Genomic DNA, 24,352 nt, shown 5'->3' with positions numbered 1-24,352 from the left:
TCACACTCTATGTTAGTTAACTAAATGGTTATGATTTAGAGGCTGCATTATCACTTTTAAAATATGATAGGTTTTATAAGATTAAAAAAGCCAGATGCTATAGTGAAGTAAACATTTTGTGTGACCCTTGTTCTACTCTAATGCACTGTGCGCAGGGTGGCTAAACTTCCCCAGGAGTAGATATAAAAAAAAAATAGGCATTAATCAGCTGTTTATTCTGCTCTCTGACTTTGCCTGTCAGCCTCTATGAGAAATCCTGTTGAGGTTTGAGACTCAGTCTGTTGAAGTAAGCAGTGAGAAATTAGAGCCCTGATTGAATAATACGAATAATATGTCACTTCCAGTGAGGCTAAACCTCTTAAGCTGGCTGCTGGATGCTGATTGGCCAACATACTTAAGGATTTGTGACTGACAGTGGCCAGAAAGTGAGGAAGTTTTCCTCATGAGTCGAGAGGTAAAGCGATCATTCATCAGAACAGTCATCTTGTGATGAACTCTTGCTGTGGTTTCTGGACTTTCTTATGTCAGAGAACATCACAACAGCTGTTTTCACTGGTTACAGTGATGTGTTTGATGTGTTTCAACATTTGTTAATAAAATATGTGAGCTTTGGATTTAAATAACGCCATTGAGACTCCCCTGTTTCAGAGAGCAGCAGCCGCCACTGCTATGCATACCTATAAATCATACAAATTATTGTATAATTTGATTCTACATTTAACCTGACATGGATAAAGTAAAAAAAAAAAAAAAGAAAAAATTTTTTCGCAAAGTTTCATTTATAGTCAAATACAAACTACACCGTCATGAATTTGGGTGACTATTCTATAAATCAAGCATGTTTTTTCAAATTTCTTTGTTAATGAAGGTGATAAAAAATCTGAAAGAAAACCCATGTTTAATTCTCGATTCAGTTGTATCTGGTAAAAAAAATAAATAAATAAATAAAAAAAACTCAAGATAGACTTTTTTTGTTTTTTTCCTTTTGTTTTTTAGCATGAAACATGTTAAGTCAGGATGCTGGATGCTGGTGTCTTATAGAAGAAAACAAAATTTTAAAACTGAACAAAATGTCTTAATAGTTTAAGAGCATGATTACACAGTGTGTTTTTTCATTGTGAACAGATATCCTCAGTCATTTCTTAGTTTTGTTCTACTAGGTTGGTGTAAAATTATAGCTAGATAAATTGTTTGAACTGTATAATTATGTTCTTGTTTATTCACACCACATTAAATCCCACCTTCTTACATGCCATGCATATGCAACATCACAAAGATAGATAATGATGAATCCTTTTTTTAGCAGTTTAACTCTAAAATGTGCAGCATTGCTCTCTGCCTTTCTTTTAAATAATAATTACTGAATGAAATTTTACCATTCATGACGGCAGTTAAATGTGATTTGTTTCATGTATAATTTCATTCGATTTGAGTGAAACCGAGCTGGAAACAAATCTAGAAGTGCCTGCTAATTCTGTGCCATCAACAGTTATTTATACCGTATATTTACACATATCTCTAGTGTTAGGATGTTAAATCATGTTAAATTCAATTAAATGGGACAGAACACTATGTAGGAAAAAATGAAAACAACGTAGAATTGGTTACAGTCAGCCGTTTATATGCGTTTGTGGTTACTGTATCAAGCAGTTTAAGTAAATGGCTGACCCACTTTTCCACAGACTGCTGGAAAGCTTCTCACGATGATTACAACTTACATAATTGTGAAAATGGTGACTGAGGGTCTTTTGAAATAAGAACAAATATATAAAATTGATGACTTTGTTTGGAGAGTAAAGACTTGCAAATAATACTTATGTTAACATTGATTGGAGCAGTGTGGTTAGGTTTAAGGGATCCCTTTCTGCAGTGAAGCGATCTGCAGAGAATATAAAAGAGCACTGTTTACAAAATTATTGTGTTCCAGGTTTAGCTGGAGACATGATTGCTTCAGATTTTTCCCAGTTTTGTTTACACAATCCTAAATTCTAAAATTAATATCAAGATCATGCATTCTTTCCCTCCTTCATTTCTTTTCTTCCTGGTATCATTTCCTGCCTCCACAGTTCTTTTCATTCTTACTTGTATGAAGGTCCTTAAATGTATCTTCTTTTCTTGCCTGAAAAGATACCAGTTTTGTGTTAAAGAATTACAATCAAAGAACAAAGCTGTTCTGCTGACTAAGGATGCATGTCTACGATGAATGCAGGACAGTGTCTGTAACATCTGCTGAACTCTGACTCTCTCCCCCTGCAGCTGAGTCGTACTCTGTGGCGGACAGTGAAGGCAGCATTGCTCCCTCTGTAGGATCTCTGCCTCACCAAGCCTCTGGTAGCATCAGCCCCTGTTCCCACTCCTCATCTGGAGCATCGCGGCACCCCGTCAGCGCACTGAAAAAATGGCTCACAAATCCAGTCCGCAAGCTGAGCTCTGACCCTAGAGGTGGAGTGGGGAAAGCTGAGAAGCAGCCTTTCAAGGCAGATGGAAAGCAAAAGCCTTTATGTCACAGTGATACTAGACAAAGTTCGCTGGAAGTTCACAGTAACTACACCATCCTGTCCTCTGAAGACACGGTGAGACCCTTACAGCTGCACCACCCGCCTTATAGATGTTCTGTCTTATCCTCCTAATGCTGCTTATTTTTTGTATTTTTTTTGCAGGAGTGCAAAAGTCCAACAGCCGTGTCCCCTTCCCTTTCCTCTCGCCAGAACTACTTATGTGACCTTCTGGATGACTCACAGAGCCCAGTAATATGCTGCCCTACTCTTCCTTTAACGTGCACTAACGCCTCTTAGCAACCAATAACACTGTAACAGCCAATAACATAAAACCCTCCAACAATGTAGTAATTATGGTTATATGGTCAAGATCATTGTTTAAAATTCTAAAGACCATATCACTCAAAAACATCTGCCAGATCCTCTAAAAAAACGAGCCCACGAGCACAAAACATTTTTTTTCTTTTTCTTTCACTCTATATTAAGGTGTTTAGTTTATAAAAAAGCGGAAGTTACGCCCAGAAATTACTGCATTATGACAAAACAGAAGAAAATAATTTCTTTTGTTTTTACTTAATAAGTATCATTATTCCTAATGAATAACATACATAAGAAGAAAAGCAGATGAACAGTAGCTGCTGGAATCTGTGTTTTCAGCACCACAGCTCTGTGAACAGCAGCCTTAGGATTGCAAAAATGCATTTTAACCACTGATATAGAGAGAAAAATGTTGTCTCTGTGGAATTAAATGAACCCTCTCGCCCACTAAAGAGGTGCAAATGATCCATCCAGAGACAAAAAATATATGTATATGTTCTGCATATTAATGAAGGCAAACACACTAAATGGATTGCATTTGCAAATATCATTGGACTTTCATTCATGGGGCTAAAGAAGTTCCTTCATCCCCTCTCTTAGGCTTCTGTAACTTCTGATGAAGTGTGTAATCTTCATAGCGGGGTGAAATCAGTCACACTTACCAGAAAATTGTAACTCTAAATTAGGAGAATAAAAATCTAAAGGCAAGGTGAGGGAAAACGGTCTGTTGGAGAGCTCCCCAGCCAATAAGGGTCAAGTGTCGTCACAAAAGCAAAGGATTAAAATACAAAAAGAAAATATATCAATGTTTTTTCCTCAAATGAACAAATAGTTTGACTGATGAAATGTTTCATTTATTTCACTCCTCTTGTCCCCTGCAGTTTAACTCTTTTTTTAATGGAACATACAAACAAAGTACTGTTGTGCATAATTGCACAAAGGAGGAAAATGTGCACACACTTACCAAGATATCGCTAGGCATGCATCCCTATTCAGCCCTCCAGTGATTTCTTTCTATAACCACCTTTCAGTTCAGTTATAGTCCCTTTGGGGTATTTAAAAATCTAGATGCCCCGTTACCTTTGTAGCTTTTCCAGTTGTTCTCTCTATCCTTTTCTGCTGTGTCCTTAACCTTGTTTGTTCACCAATGAGGTTTTTGCAGAACATCTGGATTTATTCAGAGTACATTATGTCCCATTTGGTAGTTCATAATTATGAGGTACATTGTAATGGTTAAAACTCAAAATCATAGGGAATTCTACTACAGTTTTGAAAAATGATGAAAGAACACGTAGAGTAACACTTCTTCAAGAAACTACACTAATTAATTCAAACTCATGCTCATATATTCATGTTCTGTAAAACAGTTCAACCCTCTCAAATCTTGTTCACAATACTTAGATTTGATTTCTTTCCTAAAGTGTTTTATTTTGTTTGATCAATTAATTCTGTTCATAATAATTAATAATTTCAGATGTTTGTGCAATAAAATTCCCTAAATTGTTCAAATTTACAGTTATGCATTCATGATACTGATGTAGGAAATTGTTTCCCAGTCTGATTTTCTTGTTGTACACCAAATTTCCTTAAATCAACGCATTGCATATCTCTTTTTAGCACAACGCATTTTAATATAGCAACAGTGTACTCCTCACTGTTACCCTAACTTATCTTTCATATAATTTACAGCACTGTTTTTCCAACCCCGGTCCTCAAGTCACTCTGCTCTGCATGTAAGACATGTCGCTACTTTAACCAACCTGATTCAGGTGATTGTAGTTCAAGACATGTTAATCAGTCATCAACTGAAATCAGTGCTGAAGCATCTCAAACAAAAACTGTGATTTACATAATATGCAGTGCTGTAAAAAATGTACCTTGGTAAACAAACAATAACTTTGTAAAAGTGTCTCTAGAAATGTTACCAATGCTGAATATTAGCACTGACCATCTTTCAGCAATGAGACTAAAACAAATGCTCATCTCTCAGATAGGTGTGTGTCATGTGGCCACCAAATCATACTAGTCCCTCTCAGAGCTTATGAGGCATTTTAATGATTTGTTAAACCATAAAACAACCAGGACTGCTTGTATAGAATTATCTTAAAAATATTCCTTCTTCTTTTTCAATGTAAACAATGTAGTGGCCACCTGGTAATGAAGATGTGGGTCTTAGAAAAATCAGATCCATCAGGAAACCGCATAAAGCCAAAAATGATCAACGGCACATGTGTACACATGCGCAGTACACTGTTTCTGGCCTGACTGAAGCTAAAAAAGAATTTGTTTATTTTCCCAACTAAAAATGTATACTGAGAACAACTTCTGACCTTTAATACATATTTAGTTGATACAACTTAAATAGTTCATTTTACATGACAGGGCATATCTTAGTGTTTTAATGTTTGAATAATTTCAAAACTTGTATAGAAAAAAAGGTTTTCCTCACAATTATCACTACTGGATAGATATCTTCCACCAGCTACACAGAGAAGTATAAAAAAAATCCGTCATATTACACAATTTTATATTCTTCTGTTAAACCAGCAAACCTAAAGATTGTTACATTAATAACACAAATTTAATTTTCCAGGCATCAGAGGAGTTAATTTTTCATCTTTTTCGTCTAACTCAGCAGTGAAAAGGATAAGCCACAAAAATGCCTTTGGGTAAACATGAAAAGCATTGTGGACAGAATTGTGCAACAATTCTGCAGTGAGATTAAAAGAGCTGCTGCGCCGAGGAAGAGGACAAAATGTGTTTGGACCAAAGCATGTCAAGGGGATTACAGTCATTTTCACATTAGACCGTGATGCTTTTTAGGTGAGGAGGGGTATTTGTTATATAACCAGTCGCTGTGCCTGGGTCACTGACCCTGATATCTGTTATATGACTTGACAAGCAGCACACCATTACCCGCCATGTCTGCTTATCTGTCTCTACTGCAGCAGTAATAAAAGGTGCTCATTAACTCCCAGGTTACTAGGAGGTGCATTGCTGTCATACTATCCAGCTGGAAATTTTGGAGAATTTCCTAAATTTCTTCAACCTGCAAGCGGCTTTTTTATAATATTGCTAACACTGTACTGTCAGAAGTTTTATGATTTATTTCTCAAATAACCTCCAAGCGTAATGAAAATGTTAATTCTTTGTGCATCAGAATAGCTTTAAACCTCACACAGACCCCCAAATCCTCTCAACTTGTTCGAATATCTTGGCAAAGTTTCTTATCATTTGTGTGATTTTGCTTTTCTGTTTCAGAGTCTAACATCTGGTGTAAACACTCTAGAGGTGGAGGACAGCTATATCGGGGCTGAAGACTCACCATCTGCTGTAATGGACAGCGAGGAGGAGAAAAAGCTTGCCTTGGAGAAGAGTTTGTGAGTAGTGAGATCTTTTTGTGCATTAAATGTAATAGAGAGGAAGTAAGAAGGCCGATGCTGCAGTTTGCTGCAAAATATCTCTCAAATGTCCCTTTAGTGTCCTGAATTTTGATGCCACTGAGTAATTGAGCTAAAAATAGAAATTCTTATTGCTGTGTATTTACATAATATCAACTGACAGGATCCAGTTTGATGTTCCACATAAAGAATAATCAGATCAATGTCAGCTTATTATCACCGGTGGTGGGGCCTAGTGGTTAGTGGTTAGAGCATAGAGGTTGGAATCCTGAGTTTCTGAGTTCGAGCCCCACTCCCACAGACTGCAACTCTGGGTCCCTGAGCAAGACCCTTAACCCCGTACTGCTCCCTGGGCACCACACAATGGCAGCCCACTGCTCCCCAAGGTGATGGGTTAAATGCAGAGGTAAATTTCTCCATTGTAAGATCAATAGAGTTAATTTCATTCAATCATATTTAATATTATATTATATTCAATATATTATATATATTATATAATATTATATTATATATATTATTATATTATATAAAATTCAATCATTATTATCAATTATGATATTCAGCTTTCTGTTTTTTTTTACTGTTTTAGAAGATGACTCCTAAGGCGAAAAAGCTAAAATAAAACCCCAATTATAAACATTTTGACACAAAAAAGAAACCATTAAATGATTTAAGGGACATTTTTAACCTTCATTCTGCTTAGAGCTCTGAAATAAATGCAGGTGGACTTTTACATTGTTTGTTTTTAGTCTTCAGTTGACTGCATAAGATGAATTCAATAATGGGTATAAAAGGGCCTGAAGATACAGGGTTGGTTGTGCACTGAAATCATTGAATAGAAATTTTGTACAAATCTTGACCACAGAACACATACCGATCTACTTTTTTCTACTTTGGTCAATTGTATTAAGACTAAGTCACAATTGAAGATTATTTACTTAAAACTTTAAAGCAAAGTGCATTGTATTTAATACATGAGTTTTTAGAACTCTGCATCATAAGTGTGATATTTTTGTTCTTGAAAAGCCTTCCTTACACATAAGACAGGTTTAGTGAACAGATAATCTATAAAAGATCATACAGCAATACCGAATGTATCACAAATGATGCAAATAAATTATAAAATTTAACTATACAAATATATAATATTTTTTATTTCTCAGAAAATTCAACGATGCCTCTAATTTGGAAAAAAAAAAATTATCTGACAATTATTTCATTGTCCAGGCTTTAAAGGGTTAAAATGTAGATTTTTATTTATTTTATATATATATATATATTTTTAGTCCCCTTTTTTATGATTTCCTCTCCCTGCCAAAGCTCAAATTGCACACTTTGCACTTTATGTTCAGCAGAGGTTAATGTTTTTTTTTTTTTATTAAAGGAGACAACCACAAAATAGTCTAATGACAAGTCCAGTGGAAAAAAAGAAACTAAACATCAAGAAATTAACTCATCTACGTTATCTAATTACAGAAATTGCAAATTAGATGCTTGGAAGATAAAAGCAGTCAAATCTGTGCCTTATTTCCTAAACCCAAAGGAAGAAAACTTGCAGCAGGGTAATTTATCAGAGAAAAATAATTTTGATTATTATTAAAACTAGAGAAAAAAAAACAAAACAAAACTATACTTCATATAAAAAGATTTGCTGTTAAAAGAAATGCTGATAAATGTACTTTAAGTGTCTGTGAAAGAGAAGCACCAAACCGATACCTGGATCGGCCATATTGGCTCTGCTATTGACTAATTAGCTGGATCGGATATCGGTGACTTGATATCGGATATCAGAGATCCAATCCATTGCACTTTACATTGAACTGTTATTTCCTTTTTTTTGTTACCTATTTGTTAATAGACAATATAGAGTACATTTATATGTGTGTGAATTTGTTACCTTTTTTACCCAATGTTTATGCCGAGGCTAAAGCATTCATATGGAAATATTTGGTTCATCCATTTCAGTGTTGAATCATATTGCAGCGGATATTGGCCGATGTGCTCAGCCCAGGTATCAGTTTGGATTGGATCTGGAAAAAACTATATCAGTGCATCTCTAGTCTGCAAGTCAGAACTGTACAGATCCATCCAAGAAGCTAAAGATAAAAAAAAGCTAATAAAAAAAGTTGAATTAACAAACTGTATCATTTCAAGTTTTCTGATTACAATCTGCAGTAGGTTTTTCTTTTTTTATGAGTGACATGGCTCTCTGCCCAGGGCAGCATCCCTATAGGGGTCAGCACAAATTAATAGTCAGAATGTTCTATGTGTGTCATTGGCATCTCCATGTTGTAGACAAGTAAAAGGCAATAAATTAAAACATATTTGACGGCGGCTAACAGTGCAGAGGCTGGTTTCTGATTATCAACGATTTATTTTTGAAAAAAGAAAAAAAACTCAAAATTAAAATCTTTACCAACTACAACAGACCTTTTTAATAGTAGTAAATACAATTCAACAGAATTTTAAAAGCTTTTTTATGATTTATCACCAGGCCCGATTGGTTATAGGAACTTTTGCGTGTTACCATCTGAGCCTGATGTTTGTGAAATGCTCATTTATAAACATGTCGTACCTGTAAGAACAGTGCCATCACATCAAAGAAATGGCATACATTACAAAAACCTTATAAATAAGTAAGGGAAATTACTTTAAGTGTGTAAAATAAAATTACCCATCAAGTATAAACACATTACAGGGTTCATGAAGGTTATCATGGAGACCATTGATAAGCATTTCACATTTCTATTTATTTCCCAATCCTCCCAGATATGTGCTGGCAGAGCTGATAGAGACAGAGAGGTTATACGTCGAAGATCTTGGACTCATAGTTCAGGTATGTCTCCATCTGCTTTGAGTTGCTTTTGGTAAACATTGTTAAGATTTGTGTTTGAGGACAGATATAAATGGTAGATGTTTATTGTTCAGGGCTACATGAGCATGATGGCTAATCAGGGCGTTCCAGAGGACATGAGAGGAAAAGACAGGATCGTCTTTGGAAACATTCACCAGATCTATGACTGGCACAAGGAGTGAGCTTCCACTCTGTTTGAATCTTAACAATCTAATACAGTTTAGGTTTTTCAGATATTTCCTGATGTTCCAGCATGTGTCATGTGCTCTTAGATGCTTGTGTCCTGCCTGAAAATATGACTGTGTCTGATGATGCTTCTGTCATGCAGCTATTTCCTGGGAGAGCTGGAAAAATGCATCAGTGATCCAGACAGCCTGGCCCAGCTCTTTATTAGACATGTAAGTCTGAACGACCCGCAATGAAAGGCTTTTACTGCATGATTTTTATTTGGATGAAGGTTCGTTTTGTCGTCTCAGATCCCCTCCAGTGTAAAGTTTTTGGCCAGCTGTCTTTCAGATGTGTTTTCTTTTTTGGGGATCGAGTTTATTCAGCTGCAGCTGCAGAATAAAAGGATCTCATAATCACTGTAGTTCCACTAAAGCGTTCTTAAAGACTACAATCAGAGTTAAAGATTCTCCATGGAGACTAGGCTGTTGGTGCAAGGAAACGCATTTAGCAGTTTGAGAGCTTTCTAATGTCTTTTTTCCTCCAAACACAAGTAAAATGAAATTTCTCTCTTTAAATGTAGATGCAAAATAAAAATAAAAAACTGAGATCTACATATATTTTGTATGAATCTCAACCATCTTATTAAACTGCAGTTGCAAGCTGCAGCTTATAAAAGTTTTGTGAAGGTTTTAATTAAGCCTTTTTTTGTGCACTGATATTGAAACTCTTTGGTGGGAACCCAGTAAAATTTGAGAGGAAACCAGTAAATATACGTTGTCTCTCTTCATCCTCTGCTTCAATTGCTCTCATAAACTCAGTATTTAGAAAAACCTTTTGAGGCTCTGATTGTGTTAAACCCGCAGGAGCGCCGTCTTCACATGTATGTGGTTTACTGCCAAAATAAACCCAGGTCGGAACATATTGTCTCAGAGTACATTGAGACCTACTTTGAGGTGAGAGAATTTGATCATTCATTACCAGATCGAAGTTTGTATCATGAAAATAGCCATGTTGTCCAACAAAGTGTGTCCTAGTGTATTCAACTGCACAGTCAAACATTTTGGTCTTAACTTGTTGCTAGGATATCCGGCAGCAGCTGGGCCACAGGCTGCAGCTCAATGATCTGCTGATCAAACCCGTTCAGAGGATCATGAAGTACCAGCTGCTGCTAAAGGTGATGAGTATTTATATTTTACAATGGTGAATCCCAGGTACTGCTTCCTCCTATCATTTTTATTTTAGTAATGAAAACAAATGTCTAATGAGCAGGGGCAAAGCTAGATGGGGGCCCAGGGTGGCCAGGCCACCCTTAGCCCGTTAATGACCACCCCTTCAAGATGAGCCCATGTTAATGTTATTGAAAAGCGAGTTCCTCTCTAAAGCATCCGGTGATAGAAGTTATAATTTTAAGTTAAATGCTTTAAGCAATTGTACATCTTAACTGTTCTTATATTAACACCACAAAAATACAGTGGTTTTTAATCTAGGTCATTATACTAACATTACAAATGATACATACAGAATTCAGGCTCTTTTCAGAATTAGTTTTTGTATTTTATGGGAGAGATGGGGAAAGTTATGTGTCTGCAAATCATCTTGGAGTCTTCTATGTAATTCGAGATAAAAAAAAAATAAAAAAAAACATTTTACGTTTGTATTAGTATATGTTTATCTTAATATTACGCATTACAGTTACTGTTTATAGTGGAAGATTTCCCTCCAGAAAATTGGTAAGACATGCCCATTTTTTTTGAATAACTGTGCATGCAATAACTGCTTTTCAGTAACATTTTCAAATTAGACAGTGAGAGCTGGAGCTAGCTGAACCAAAGCTAACTGGAAACATAAACACTAGCAGTGTGGATCCACAGCAAATGTACTCCAATAGAAAAGATGTTCCCCCCGGAAATCAAACTAGAGAGAACATCCAATATATATGTAATTTAGAGAACACAGATGTCTAAATATTTGTTTATCTTTTAGTAAGAGCATTAGGAATATCTAGTTAGTATTTATTTGGAAATATGTAGGTGTTTATTTTGCTGTAGGTACAGTGTAGATTGACCCTGAACTAGTTCTGGCTGCTATCAACTTCCGGCTACTCCTCAGTACACATTGTCTCCTGCCGGGCCACCCCATAAACATTTTCTGGCTATGCCACTGCTAATGTACTCTTAATGAGTTTCACTCCAGTAGTGATTCAAGAGATCCACACACACACTACCTTGTCTCACTATCTTTTCAGGGCCTTCCCATTCACTTCCATTAATTCACACATGACCTATGACCCTTACCCCAACCTTAATGATTACGGGTTCACACTTAACCTAAACCCCAACCTAAACTCAGTACAAACCTTAGTCCTAAATGTTACTTCTCACCCAACAACAGCAATTCCCCGTGTGTGATCCAGGCATCGAGGACCCACACGGGGTCCAGGCATCCCGATTCCTTGGGTTTTATGTAATGTAGTGGAACGCCACAGATAACCTGTTGTTACTGCATAAAGAAAAGGAAGTGAAAAGATCTGAAAAGCATTGAAATCTTTTAGTATTCAAAAGAAAGACATTCTTGATTTATACGTTATAGGGATAAAACTCATTAATCCATTCAACATATTCTTGTTAGAACATTATTTATTATCAAATGTTCCATTTTGTCATTAAAACTACAGACAGTTGCTTTCTGCAGCCTCAACTCACACATGCATCCGTTTATGGTTATTTATGTGGCACCAAGGTTTGAATATAATCTAAATAACTTTTTTAATTGATGAAAATATCTTTTACTGTAGGATATTTTCTTGCTCTCATTCATAATAACAATCACTTTTAACACTCTTTCTACAAAATATCAACATGCACTCCTCTCTCTGTCACTTTCAGGACTTTTTGAAATATTACAGCAAAGCAGGAAGGGATGTTGAAAAGCTTCAGGTTTGGACTAAGTTTCAGCCCCAAAGGTCTTTTCTATATTCTATTCTATTCCTGTTTTAATACTTTTATACCATGTTATCTCTCAGAAAGCAGTGGAGGTGATGTGCTTTGTGCCAAAACGCTGTAATGATATGATGAATGTTGGAAGGCTCCAGGGGTTTGAGGTAAATTTACATTTCAAATATTTGATGCGTTTCGAAAAATGAGATGTAATGAATTGACTGTGTGTGTGTGCTGTTCCAGGGGAAGATTACAGCACAGGGGAAGCTGCTCCAACAGGATACTTTCTCCGTCAGCGAGCAGGAAGGCAACATAGTATCCAGAGTGAGGGAGAGACGAGTCTTTCTGTTTGAGCAGCTGGTTATCTTCAGTGAGCCGATAGAGAAGAAAAAGGGTTGTCCTTTGCCAGGGTATACCTTCAAAAACAGCATCAAGGTGAAGAGAGGGGGCTCACTTTGCATGAAATTATAGATATTTTGTTTTCTTTTTGTTTAATCTTACCAATCTCGGCTCTGTAGGTCAGCTGCTTGGGTGTAGAGGGGCCCTCTGAAGAGGATCCATACTGCCTTGTCCTGACCTCCAGAGGAAAAGATGGCAGTATAACCCGCTTCATCATGCATGCCTCATCTATGGAAATACAACAAGCCTGGTACAATGATGTCGTCCAGATTCTAGACTCTCAGAGGAACTTCTTAAATGGTATCAAAGCTCAGTTTTGCTTTAGCATCCAATCAGAGTTCAGTGATTCACAGTGATGTGACACATCCTCCTGTCCTCTGCAGCCCTGCAGTCCCCGATCGAGTACCAGCGCAGGAAAGGCACGACCAACAGCCTGGGTAGGAGCATGAAGTCTGCAGGTGTTGAACCAACTGACTCCTCATCGCCCATGGAGCGGCGTCACCAGCCCTGCCTGCTGTTTTACAACAACTCCTTGCCCTCTTTGCACTCACCACGACTCAGCTCTACATCACAGGTTATTCATTCGCACAGTTATGCTCATGCACAGTACCTCATCCCTGTTCTCCCATCTTTACCAGATGTCTCTTTCCATTTAAGGTCTCAAACGCATCTGCTGTGACTCTTCGAGTGGGCCACCCTCCGTTTTCCTCCCAACAGCAGCTCAGTTTGTGCGAAGAGGTGAAACATGACTGTAGCACCTTCAGCACCCTCTCACCCTGCAGCCATCACCGCTGTATGGTAGGTTACCCAAGCCCCGTGGAGTTTGTTATAAATGTAGCACTGAATATTTACCACAATCTGGTAGAGAAAGAAAAACATAGTCTGTGGCCATAGGGAGAAAAAGATATATTATTTTGTAACAATGCATTTCAGCTCCTTAGATTATGCAATATGAATAATGTTATAATATTTTTTATTCAGTAGACAGCTAAATTGTGTAGATTATATTAGCAGAGCTATAATCTCTGTGACTTGTGTCACGATCACTGATGTTTAGAGGAAATAAGTCTCCAGCTGCCATTGTCTGGTATCCTGTTGTTTTTTTCTCAGTGGATTTATAAACCCGTTCAGCCTAATTTGTTGCCAGGCCCGTTCAGTCTCTTGGTTTATGGAAAACCCACTGACCCGCTGGTTTTTATCTTGGTTGCTAAGACTTCCACCAAGAGTTTGATTGAAGAGTACTCATTAGGCAAGCTGATCTGGCCTGAATCCACAGCCTTGTTCTCGTCCTCTTGGCTCCAGCTTCGTATTTTTGGATCTGCAGTGTTTCCATTGTGCTTCAGCTGCATGGGAGAACAGAGCAATTTCCCATGTACCTAAAAAAGGTCTAAAAGCGGCTGTCCTAATCTGGTGGAAAACTACTAGAATTTGTGATCACATAAATATAGCAACAAGTACAGCAGTCGGGTTAAATTAGGATTGGGTTTGTTTGTTTTTTAGCATATAATGGGTGCTTAAAAAGTACACCACTTAAAACTCAATTTAGATTTAAAGTCTACTGTTGGTCTTTAGCGACTGCTGTATTTGAAAAGTGACACAGACCATTTCAAACGAACTAAAAGATGCCCTGATTTGCCTTTCTTCAAGTGCACTACAACATAAAATAATTAAGCAGAATGTGGATTTTTCACTGCTGTCTGATAAAGGTCCCCTGTGGTTCATCAAGACAGAGTTCTCTATAAGCTGACAAGTCTCCTCAAGTATCCCCCTGCTACCATGATAATCAACCACCATACTCCCACCACGGACATGTTGTGCATGTTGAAAATGCTCAGAGAACTCCCATGCTTCATCATGTGTTATAGACAAATAAGCTGCATGCATGTGCTGGACTTGCTCCTCAGAGAATTAGCACAGGATTGGCCTAATGCCAAGGCTGCAACCTAAAGTCCACACAAAGCTGGCACACCTCCAAATAGTTCGCTTTAATGCTCTTAGCAGAGCACCACTGCTCTGTCTGCTGCCAAAAGTGGACAATATACAAACTCTACCCCATAAAATGACACCACGATGTGGGAGCTTTTATAATTACACTGGTTATGGTTTCCAGTAGGTTAAGACTCAAATACATGCACTCCTGAGTTGCACATAGAGGGAAGGTTTGAGCTTTTTGGACTTGGCGTGATCAGCTCACAGTGACCAGTCAAAAACACATTTAGGGTTTTGTGTGCAATATCACTTCTGACTCATCTTGTAAAGGAAGGAGCGGGAATTGTTGTTCCAGAAAATTTGTAAACACAACCTTTTTAGAGGTCTTTTGCCCTCTCTAATAAAAACGCTGATGTTTCCTCTTAATAAATTTGACTGAAAATGATTGCAAGAGGTACAGAATCCTCCCACATGTATTAGAAACATGGTGCTGATTCTGAGGAAACATATCGGTGAAGATTACCAACTTTTTGCCTAGCTTATCTGCTTTACTATTTATTTTCTGGACAGACCCACCTATGGAACTAGTTTACGTTTGTCTCTAACATACTAAGTGTTTAGGGATCAGTGCTTCTATGTTCTTTTTATGTCTCCAGGCCAGCTAAAAGTCTTGACTGAGCCCGGGAAAAAAATAAATAAATTGACGACTGGGGGCCTGTCAATTCATATTTTTTATAGCCCTGATTGATCAATCTTTGAATGAGGGTTAGGGTTTGGGTCTTGCCTAAAATTTTACGTTTTTCAAATAACCTTTTCTGGAAGCAAAAATATTTAATAAATACGTGAAAAATATTTGATTATTTTTTTTATTAAGGATTTTAAAAAAAAAACTCTATTTATTTATTTAATGCATGCATTTAAAGAAATCATTTAAATGTTTACATTTAGAAATAGAGATCTTTCCAATTTTTAATTTATGAAATATGCAGCACATTTGGCTTTCCCTACACATTTGATCCCATTTATAGATTTCTACATTTGTCATGTTAAAATTGGACCACAAAATGTTCTGGTCGAAATCTTTCTTAAGCAGTTAAGGTTTCACAGAAGGATTGTCTATTTATTCACTTCCACCACAGCATTGTTGCAGCTGTGGATGTGCCATATAGTCATATCAGACAAATTAAAAACTTCTCAACCTGTTAACAAAACCCATTGGTTCAGTCTTAATTATAACTTTATCTAGCAAAGATAGGGAACACACCCTTGACAGAATCTGCAGAGTTTTTTGCACCACCAGAGCGCTTAGAAGCTATTACCGCCTTCTCAGGCTTTTGCAGGTGAGGTCGATCTAAAGTTTTATTCTATCTAAAGCTGTTCCTCTGGCTTGATGTGGCTTCTTTAGGTTAGAGCCGCTGTACCCTTCATGTTAAAGGGATGGAGCTGCTGCCTGACTGTGTACGGTGGGGAAGATACAGGTTCTGTATTTTCCTGTCTCCACCTGCAGCACAGCCAATCTTATGTATAGCAGCTTGACAAACTTCAGAGAAACTGTGTCAGAGGCATAACCAGTTGGAAGGAATGGCTGGTGGGGGTACATCCCAATACTCCAATGGATCATAGGAACGAATTTTATGAAACTTAAGAATAAAGATCCAATTCCTTGCAAACATCTTTAAAAAAAAAAAAATTATATTTGTGGGAAAAGATTCAAGCCCCCCCCCCCCTGATGTGGGCCCAGGATAACTAACCTGGTTGTCCCCCCCTGTCGGAGGGCGTGTAAGTCTCCACTCTCTCTTTGAACACCAGTCTGCATCAGCAGAAGGTTGCTCACCCAGAGCCCACTTCCTGTTTCAAATTGAGTTTTCCCTCTCTGCTGTCGGTGCGAGTGATTGCTGCAGAGTTAATGATACAATGCAAGCAAATGTCTGCTGCCACTATTGGCTCATCTAGTTCTTCAAAGTCAGTGATTCAAAGCAGTCAGCTAGGTTTCCATATATAGAAAACCTTGAACCAATCTGTCTGTGTGGTTTGATTAGATCGACTGTGAAGTGCCTTGTGTTATGAATTACAGTATTATATGTATTAATATACATTTGACACCACTGACAAATTGGAAAGCAATATATCTTATTGATATTTGTGTGTTTCTAAATTTTCTCTCAGGGTGTGAATGCCAGTTTGCAGACTATTGCATTCAGTGATGGAGCAAACTACCCAGCTCTTCGTCCGAACAGCTTGGATCAACTGAAGGAGAGCGAGCAGCACTGACCATCTCTAAGTCATGAACTCATTCCATTTCTCTGGACTTTGTTGGGACAGGTGTTTATGCCTTTGCTCATTGGAAAGCCTGCAGGGCCAACCTTGAGGGGATCTTATGGAAAACTCCATGGTTGAGTGTGTCTGGGTGTGCGCATATGCAGCATATAAACATAAAGTTAATCAAAATGGTAGTAAGTCAAAGTCTTGAAAACACCTTTTTCATTGCAGACTTTGGTGTTCTTTGCCATGGTATGTATTTAATTTTATTTTTCTGATTTCAATGGGTATTTTTTAGTGACTATAACCGGTCCTAATCAGCCATTTCTAAATTGAGTCTCCCTCAGAGGCAGTATATAAAATCCCCATGCTACAACCACAGCCTCATGTTGCACCAATTTGGAGTAACTATAACCTGCAGATTAAGTCTCAGATCAGATCTATATGTGCATTTCCTACAGATTAGCAAAAAATGTGTGTTTTCCTTTCCATGGACTATTTTATCCCACCTACTGTGTTATCTGGAATAAGCACATCTGGAAACTCTCCAGACATATGTTGTGTAATCAAGTCGACTGAGGAAAAAGGGAACAAAGATTAAAATGAGGTCTGTCTGTCACTGTCACCTTAAATGTTAATAATTAATGTTGGATCATAACAGTTTGTATATGTATGTCGTGAACTGAAAAAAGATAAGAATAAAACTGAAATGACATTGCAATGGTTATTGCCTAACTTCTTGTTTTTTTCCTTATGTTTAAATATGAATTGTCTTTTCAAATCACATTTTTAAGGCAGCATCTCTGCTATCTGGAACTAATTGGTATCTATTACTAAATTGAAATAAACATTTGTGTATATAATTTGGATTTAAGGGACCGTATTAAACAATGGACCGCTTTTTACATTCAACACATGAAAATCCTTTGATCTAAACCATTTTATCATGGCTCTGGTCACATGATTAATGTATGTAAACTCTAGCAGGTTTACATAGCCTGTGCTTATGTCTATCCATCCATCTATCCTTTGGTCAAAGCTTACAGTACCAGCTTTCCTGCCTCTGAGGAATACTTCTCTACCACCACCCCGTTAGTTTTTACAGTTTCATGTTGGCCTTATCTGACCATAGAAAAATGCTTTCACATGTTGTGTCCCCTAAATAGCTCATAGAAAATTGCAAGTGAGATTTCTTGCTTGAATCAAAGACTTAATGTCGAGAAAGTTTTCTTTTTTAATCTCTTTCTAAGGGACAGATATGTAGTGTGCATGAAGAATAGATGTTGTCTTTCTTTCACCTGAGCTGTAGATTGCTGCATCTCCTCCAGAGTTAGCCTTTTATATGTCTGTCGTTTTTTTTTAAAAGATATGGAATGAACAAAAATGTCAGATGCTCAAAGCTTGGGATTTTATGGGCGGCTAAACATACGTAGACCATGAAGTAAGGGTTTGTCCCATAACTGGTGGGTTCCCAGTTTGAGCCCTTTCTCTGTTAGTCTCAGTTGTTGTATTCTTGGGCCATACACTTACCTGCTGTTGGTGGCCGATTGTACCTCAGCCTTGTTTCTGTCAGTGTGCACCAGGGCAGCCTTAGCTTACCCCCATTACAGTATGAATGTGTGGGTGAATGTCTGGTGAAGTGCTTTTGAGTTGCAGGCCATTCACCATTTTGTTTTAGGCAACTACCCCTTAACTGTCTGTGCTGTGTCTGGATGGGAAGTTTGATCACTGATTTTCTCTAATAGAAAAGCTGCATTTAAACATACAATGAATCACACACAGGTGGATTCTGATTTATAATTAGTGAACATTTTTAGAGCAATCTTGTGGACTGGATTTTATTTATGAATATTGTAGAAAATGGGACTGAAAAGATGCATGGGCAACAGATTTGTAAAGAAACTCATTAATCATTTTTCATTTTGATAAATAATTTTGCTCAATTGCATTGGTCTTTCAGGTACAAAGAATAAACTGAAGGTTTTAGTTTCAATGTGAGTTTATGTGAATACATTAAAGCTGAATTAATATTTTATACAAGGCACTGTGGTTGTTCAAAAATGTTTTAGCCTTTTTTCCCTATGTTCCTTCATGTCTATGTATTTTCAATATTTTTTTTACCAAAAATAAAATAAAAAATGTATTGGTTTTTTGAACTGACGCCCAGTATTTTTTATATTATGTGTTTCTTCAACTAAGTCTGAATTGGTTTATTTGATTTAATTTCTTCAGAAACAAGACTATCTTTTCTAAATTGTGAGCACAGTTAATCTATTGGTTTTCACCGCCCTCTACTGGAAGACATTAGTAATTGTGCAATACGATTTTCAATCATGGACAGCTTGACTAAAGAAAGTAGTAGTGAATAAAGGGGTAGATCAATAAAGTAAAGTTATTTAGTAAAGAGAGCAAAGTAAAAACCCACTTTGCTTAGATGTTGTCATGCTTAACATAAATCAATCATAGTTGTTTTTCTATTGATTTAAAAAAAATAAAAATAAAAAAAATAAACAGGCCTAAAAGATGTTGCTCTACAGCCCTCCTTTTTGCTCTGAGTGTTTGTTATCCAAGCTGTATGTCACATCCAGTCTCAGAGGCTCATTTACATGTTTTAATGCAAAACAGGCGCTCATTAACTTATAGGTTTGAGACTGTTGACTGACACAGCTTTTATTTTGTGATTAATAATCATTTTTATGCTGTTTTTGTTTCTTTCACAATAGTGTTTCCTCCATATTTGTACCTTCACTCAGGGTGTATACATTTTGTAATCAGTGCTTTTTAAATGCATATTGTCCCTTTAAATTAGATTGTTTACAGCATACATTTACTTTCAGTTCAATGCTTGAACAAAAACAATTAATGCGACAAACATGTGCTTCAGTGACATTCTTGGTCCCTAGAGCCAGTTTGATGCTGGGAACTGATGGTGATTCCCAGCTGTTTTCCCTCTGAGCTTTTTTTTCATGGGAGCAAAATCAAACCCAGGACTTGCTGGAGAGACTGTATCACTTATGGGCTGCAAATGTTTGATGAACCCATGAGGAGGAAAAACCTTATGCCTGAAGAGAGGGATGTATGGATTTTCTTCCGGGAGCTATTTATCAAGAAAAGGGGTTTAATAAATTAAAAGGTGTTGCAGTAATGTTTAGTGTCATAAAAATCTAAGTTTGACTCTTGATTTTTCTGTTGAAATATGATCAAATAATCGTTCCACATTCTCTGACATTTTATATTTTATATTTTTATTTGTATCCTCTTTTTAATACCGTAAGTAAAGTCTCAATAAATGTCACACCCGTTCTGATTAATAATACATTAGAAATGTTGAGGACAGATATTCCAAATTATGTTTTTGAGATTGCAAAAACAACAAATACAACCCAATTAAAAAAAATAAGACATGCACATTTCAGTAACTTAAATGCAAATTCAAGCATTACTTTGAGATTTGTTTCATTGGTTCTTCCACCGTAAAGCAACCTTAAGAGAATCCTTCAGATAAATTTATCCACTGTGAGCATAGTAGCATGACACAGAAGATCATTTTATTTGTGAAATATAGGACGCCATGCCATTTAAGAAAGTGTGATAATCCTTTTGTCACAATCCAATCGCTGATCATCTAAAATTGCTAATATCTAATTAAGTAGAAAGAATTTTAAACTGGACCAGTTTGCCGGAGAAACGAAGTTTCTTCATTGACCATCAAGGCCAGACGAGGGTCCAAGTTTTTCATGCCGACTCACAGAGAGAAGAAGGGTGAAAAAAAAAAAAACATCTCCAAAACTAAATGTTATAGACCTGCAGTAAACAGCACTGTTAGCATCAGGGGCTCAGAAAATCCCCAAAATGGCAGTTTATTTTAAAGGATTGTAAGAAATTCTTTAACAAGGGTAAAATAAATGTAAAGGGTACGGTATTGTGATCTGCATATTCATCTCCATCCTTAAACTCCAAGAAAAACATAAAAAACAAATGTTTTTTCTACAGACATTTAATACCATTCAAAATAAAAATGGATCATAATGCTGTGAGAGAGAAAAAAAACTTTCACTTCAGTACTTTAGTTTTTTTTTTTTTTTTCTGGGAGGGTGTTTAAAGTGAATAAAACAATCAACATAACAAATGCATCCCTTCTGTGGAAAGATTCTTTAACAAGACAAGCAGGACTGTAGGGAATTAATAACTAATAGTATCACTGATGTATGCATGTTGCTTTTGTTAACAAAATAAAATTACAGGTTTGCGAACAAGAAGCACAAAGAAAAATCTATAAGACAAAAATATTCTTAACAATAACATTAATTACAAAAAATTCTTTTTGGAAATGAACTAATCTGTATTTAAAGGAATCGATCAAATGATATGAGGATGCCATTTCAGAGGCTGTGATATTTATTTATTTATTCTATTGCTGCGCTTGTCATTTAGTTTGCTTTTACCGATAAGATCTCAGTGAGACGACCTGAATGATATATGAATGAAAACAGAGTTGCTGCGCTTCTTTCCATCTCTCACATTCTCAAGTTTATCAATTCTTCATTGTTTTTGTTTAATTTAACTAGGGCTGAAACAATAAATCCGATTAATCATGATAAATCGATTATTGAAATAATCGTCACCTAATTTAATAATCGGTTAATCATTAACTGGAGTGTAAAGACTCTAAAATGTGCCTTTAGCTGACAGAGCAACCCAATTAGAGCAGTAATTATACCAATATTGTAAAAATAAATATATTAGACATCTAGCATTTTTGGTGAAAAACTTATTTGTCTGTCAGTAGGATTTATCCTGAACTCCACAAGTGGAAAAATTTTAGTTCCACTTGGCTTAATTTCACTAAAAATCTTCTTTAAGGAGTCTTTGGCTATCCGATTATTAATTGATTATTCCAAAAAAATAATAAATTCGCAAAATAATAAGTTGCAGCTCTAAACTTAACTCAGTTCAGTTTTGTTCATCCACATTTCTATTTGGGTAGCATGGCAGATTGCATTTTTACATCATTCCCTAGGATTCAAACACAGACCCACCTCCTTCTGAAGGAAATGGAGAGCTGCAACAAATAACCAAAGCTGCTTATAACAGTCATCGCTCCAGATGGACAGGTTTAAAAGTTTCTTTTTCTGAGATGGGGCATTAACAAACAAACAAAAAAATGACTCTAGGTACGGAGGTAGAAAAAATGTGACCAAAATAAATAAATAAATAAATAAACACTCGAAATTGTGCTGCCAGACATGTATATCTGAATGTTCTTCATGTGGCACCGGTGAGCTCAGGATTGTCTCTTACTGGGAAGCGTTATATATTAATAAGGAGTTCTCCTTTTCAGGTCATCAGTTGTCGTGATTGGTTTTCCAAGCAAGGAAACACATACCACACAGAAAAACAAGGTGGAAAAGAAGAGACGAAAACTGTCTACCAGTTTGGTTTTCCTTCTGTTCTTGACCAGCTCAAGCTTATGTAGCCAGATAAGATTTGACAAAGCATATTTATCTAAATATGCTGTCACTTAAACATTAAATTTAATCTTCTCCTGTTGTCTTACCAGACTAGAACTTGTTGAGCCACTTTTAACCGTTCAATAGAAGAGGCAAAGCTTGCTCCAAAGGCAGGCATTGCTAGAACCTGATCAAGGTTATTTAATAGAACAATCCAAACTGTTTGCCATAAATCTTATCTGATGGTGCGGGGTGCAGAGGAAAACATCTTTGGCAACTCAGGAAGAACAGACCAACCTTCGGAGGGATGTGAAACTAATTACGAGTCAAACACTGAAATCGGTTCTTGAAGTACAGGAGGCCGTTTTTTGTGCGCGTGGCATCAGAGGAGGGCGGTGGGTAGCGAAACTTGGCGTACGTCTTGTCACTTTCAGATTGCGTGACCCATGGTAGCTTGATCTTGGTTGCGTGATTGATAATGACGTCGTCACAGGAGCCGACGTGGAGAGATCCAAGGCCGTCGATAAAAAACTCTGCAAGATGTCAAAAAAAGGGAACTAAGAAACATGAATCAAATACATAGAATTAATTTATTTAATTCAAAAGAAAGACTAAAAAAAACTGTGAAATGGGGAAAAAAAAGTCAGTATTTTTTACATTGCAAAAAGGCCTAATTTCAGACCTTCTTTTTTGAAGCAACTATGTTCTAGCCTCGTGAGACCATCCTGATCTTGCGAGCTTTCAAGATTTCACTCGCTAATCAGTCTGGAGACTCTCCGTTAAAGAAAATTTGGAGCCGTTCACCAAACGAACGTCCAATCAGCGTTGGCTTTGAGGCGGGTTGAGGTGTGACGCAACGAGAAGCGCGACAGTTCAGTCTAAAGAACGTGGCGGCTTCAGCCGATGAAACTAGCGTTAGCGTGGCTATCGAGCAAGTTTTATCGGAATTACAGAGTATTTTTTCTTAACTGAAAGAAGAGCAAAACACTGCTCTGGAGGCTTTTCTCAGAGGAAAAGATGTTTTTGCTCTTCACCCGACTGGTTTCGGCAAGAGTAGCCTGGCTTGTGGTTGTGTTTTCGTCGTCGCTCTGTTAGTACGTGATATGCTTCGTTGATCTGATTGGTTTATTTGGCCCGTCTATCACCAACATAGGCCAATCAGATAACCAGTATTTTCGACCCTTCCCAAAATTACTTCAATGGAAGGTTTCCAGGTGGATATGCGGAGCAAATCCATCTGGAGGAGCCAGGTTAACTATGTTCCAATAGTGCACACCTGTGATAAATACTCATACAACCAGTGTTATTTAAAACACACGCATGTAAACTTCTCTTCGCATCTATTGTGAACATTCTATTCTATGTCTGCAGATTCAGCACCATGACACCCTCAATACATCACAATCTTGAATGCATGCTCCTTTTCTGTGCTCTTGACTTGCTTTTTATGCACCTGTAGATTCTCTCCTGTGTCTGTGCGCTAAGGTCAGCCTTTATCAATTTGAGGGTGGAACACACCAGAGGACTGCCTGTGTTTTCCTATTTTTAGAGTACGCTCTCAGACAGCACTCTTTTCCTCTGAACAAGGTTACTGCAATTGTGGCCCTCAAGGTATGGTTTCTCACAACTTTTAGATGTGTCTCTAATCAACACAACACATATATGCCGTATATGGTGAATCAAAGGGTTGACCACAATTAGGGTCACTAAATTTACATTAAATTAGCTCCTTAACTAACTCATATGTAAATGGAAGACACTGAAGTTCTTCTTATGGTTTTGATTTAATCTTTTTTAGCGTTTTTTTGTGCAAAAATTAGCTTTCTAATGTAAATTGTGATTAGAAGTAGTTGCTTCATGTTCACTTTAAGCTAGGAGATTAATATTTTATCCTTCTCTCTTATGTGTTTTATTGGATGTCCATTTTCTTGGCTGTAATTGACTTTTTCCAAACTAACTCAAGGGTACTGAGATTGCAATAAAGAGTGGCTTAGGCATATTTCGATGTTCTGCAACCAGCCAGTAGGTCACTGGCAGGAGGTTTCGGAGAGCCACTGTCTACATGGTTACAATAAACCCTGTCCTTCCCTCAATGATTAAGGTTGGAGTGTTTTCTTTTTTTTGCCTTTCGCTCTAATAA

The 24,352-nt window shown here is 37.0% G+C and overlaps 2 protein-coding genes across 6 annotated transcripts in view; one reads left to right on the top strand and one right to left on the bottom strand.

Annotated features, from left to right (window-relative positions):
* Positions 1-17,470, top strand: part of arhgef25 (Rho guanine nucleotide exchange factor 25) — a 37,160-nt gene extending 19,690 nt beyond the window's left edge. For both annotated transcript variants that reach the window (XM_015370532.1, XM_015370531.1), the window contains exons 2-16: positions 2,257-2,573; positions 2,661-2,747; positions 6,078-6,196; positions 8,987-9,053; positions 9,146-9,249; positions 9,400-9,469; positions 10,103-10,192; positions 10,321-10,413; positions 12,125-12,175; positions 12,262-12,339; positions 12,419-12,610; positions 12,694-12,874; positions 12,958-13,148; positions 13,232-13,372; positions 16,670-17,470. In XM_015370532.1, coding sequence (XP_015226018.1) covers positions 2,257-2,573; positions 2,661-2,747; positions 6,078-6,196; positions 8,987-9,053; positions 9,146-9,249; positions 9,400-9,469; positions 10,103-10,192; positions 10,321-10,413; positions 12,125-12,175; positions 12,262-12,339; positions 12,419-12,610; positions 12,694-12,874; positions 12,958-13,148; positions 13,232-13,372; positions 16,670-16,774 — 1,886 coding nt within the window. In that variant the 3' untranslated portion in view covers positions 16,775-17,470. The remainder of the gene's footprint in view (positions 1-2,256; positions 2,574-2,660; positions 2,748-6,077; positions 6,197-8,986; positions 9,054-9,145; positions 9,250-9,399; positions 9,470-10,102; positions 10,193-10,320; positions 10,414-12,124; positions 12,176-12,261; positions 12,340-12,418; positions 12,611-12,693; positions 12,875-12,957; positions 13,149-13,231; positions 13,373-16,669) is intronic.
* Positions 17,471-21,895: 4,425 nt separating this feature from the next.
* Positions 21,896-24,352, bottom strand: part of b4galnt1 (beta-1,4-N-acetyl-galactosaminyl transferase 1) — a 20,408-nt gene continuing 17,951 nt past the window's right edge. For all 4 annotated transcript variants that reach the window (XM_015370670.1, XM_015370671.1, XM_015370672.1 and 1 more), the window contains one exon: positions 21,896-22,745. In XM_015370670.1, coding sequence (XP_015226156.1) covers positions 22,528-22,745 — 218 coding nt within the window. In that variant the 3' untranslated portion in view covers positions 21,896-22,527. The remainder of the gene's footprint in view (positions 22,746-24,352) is intronic.

This window comes from Cyprinodon variegatus, unplaced genomic scaffold (genome assembly GCF_000732505.1).
Source record: "Cyprinodon variegatus isolate N-32 unplaced genomic scaffold, C_variegatus-1.0 Scaffold47, whole genome shotgun sequence".
In the NCBI taxonomy this organism is placed as follows: domain Eukaryota; kingdom Metazoa; phylum Chordata; class Actinopteri; order Cyprinodontiformes; family Cyprinodontidae; genus Cyprinodon; species Cyprinodon variegatus.
Note: the sequence above shows the minus strand (reverse complement) of the source record. Positions and strands in the feature narration are given on the sequence as shown.